General features: G+C 35.0%; 1 protein-coding gene across 3 annotated transcripts in view; it reads right to left on the bottom strand.

The window, feature by feature from the left end:
• Window positions 1-262: 262 nt before the first annotated feature.
• Window positions 263-1,644, bottom strand: part of Nup35 (nucleoporin 35) — a 25,883-nt gene continuing 24,501 nt past the window's right edge. For all 3 annotated transcript variants that reach the window (XM_031370800.1, XM_031370799.1, XM_031370801.1), the window contains one exon: window positions 263-850. In XM_031370800.1, the coding sequence (XP_031226660.1) occupies window positions 773-850 (78 nt within the window). In that variant the 3' untranslated portion in view covers window positions 263-772. The remainder of the gene's footprint in view (window positions 851-1,644) is intronic.

Raw genomic sequence — 1,644 nt, 5'->3', positions numbered from 1 at the left:
ATAGTCAATTTGGGAAAAATTACAAATTTAAATGATCTGGTTTTGCATATTAACAAACTTAAAACTCTATAGAAATGTTTTTTATCTATCCAAATATTTGGATGAAAAATCTCAAATCTGAAAAGTACTCAAACAAAAGAAGGAAATCAAATATGACAAAATATAATGAAATCTGGATTATAGATATAAGTTATTAACATGTTTTCTATTATTTCAGTGAACTCTTAAAACTACAACAATAAATCAACCTTCCAAACAAATGTTTAGCACATAAAAATTGACAAAGTTTATTAGGAAACATTAGTTGTAGATGGTTTTTAAAAAGAACATAAAAGATGACAATCCACAAGACATATACAAAGATATTAAATACTATCTAAATTAAGACCATAATTCAAATTTCTAATTATAATCACTGTGTCTTGGTAAAGCAGCTGTCGCTCTCTGTGAAATTCATCCATCTTCTCATGAAAACCAATGAGACTCACTTCAAGCTCAATCATTTAATTTACTGCAGTAGACACCCAGTACCCCCGGCACTAAGCATGCACTACATCACAGAAGCACAAAATGCCATCTGGACATCTTCTCTTTAGGTGTATTGCGGCCATCTTTTAAAGTGCAAGCTACAAATGGGCTGTTTCCTTAAACAAAGGATTGTAGAAGATGTATCTGAGATGGGTATCCAACACAGCCAGGACGGTTATACAACTAACCCAAGGCCACTGGCAGCCCTCTGCTACCGTAGCAGCTCAGTTCAGCTCCTGCTGTACTACCAACCGAACATGTACTCCATTGCTCTGGACACAAGACTTTCATCCTTCTTTGGTGTTTGTCTGTCAGAAATAACCTATTAAAATACACGATACAACAAAAAGAAGAAAAATATATCAGGTTAGCGTCCTTAGTGGCAGGCAATTGCACTGAACCATGTAAGTCTGACACTAAAATTTGAATTTTTTAACATCTTCTAATTAGAAAACTGACTAAGTAAAACCAAACCCTACGAAATGAGGAACTTAAAATACAGATCTAAAGAGTAATATCAAAAAACTCCAATTGTGTAATGATCTCCAAATTTCAGGAGACTACAATGGGAAATTTCCCCTCCTATCTCATCAGTGTATACACATTTCATGCGCAGTAAATCGATGGGGCCAATAACAGCACAAGCATCTCAGTTCCCATACCATTCTCGAGAATGCAATGAATTTCTTCACATATTAAAGTGTGGTCACCTTCCTTTGATAACTGATACTACTGCATTATAAAGTTTCTCTGTTTTTGTTTATTAGTTTTATAATCAACTTGATAGTGTTTAATATTTTTTCATGCCAGCAATGCAAATTATAGATGTTTTGGTGTGTATACAAATGTAGCTGGGGAGGAAAAACTTTCAAGATATTTTAAAAACTGTCTTCTTTTGCTTTGTAGTAATAGAGATCAAACTGTATACCTGGATAAAACACTGGATAAAATGCTGAGCTATGTCCATCCCCAGCCCAAATAAAGAAGCTGCTTCAAAAGTAAAGACAACTTTCAAACTAGTGAAGGGTCTAACTTTAAAATGGGAAATTTAAGCCGGGCGGTGGTGGCGCACGCCTTTAATCCCAGCACTTGGGAGGCAGAGACAGGCGGATTTCT

Source organism: Mastomys coucha, unplaced genomic scaffold, assembly GCF_008632895.1.
Source record: "Mastomys coucha isolate ucsf_1 unplaced genomic scaffold, UCSF_Mcou_1 pScaffold15, whole genome shotgun sequence".
Classification (NCBI taxonomy): domain Eukaryota; kingdom Metazoa; phylum Chordata; class Mammalia; order Rodentia; family Muridae; genus Mastomys; species Mastomys coucha.
The sequence above is the reverse complement of the archived record's forward strand: the minus strand, read 5'-3'. Positions and strand labels throughout refer to the sequence as shown.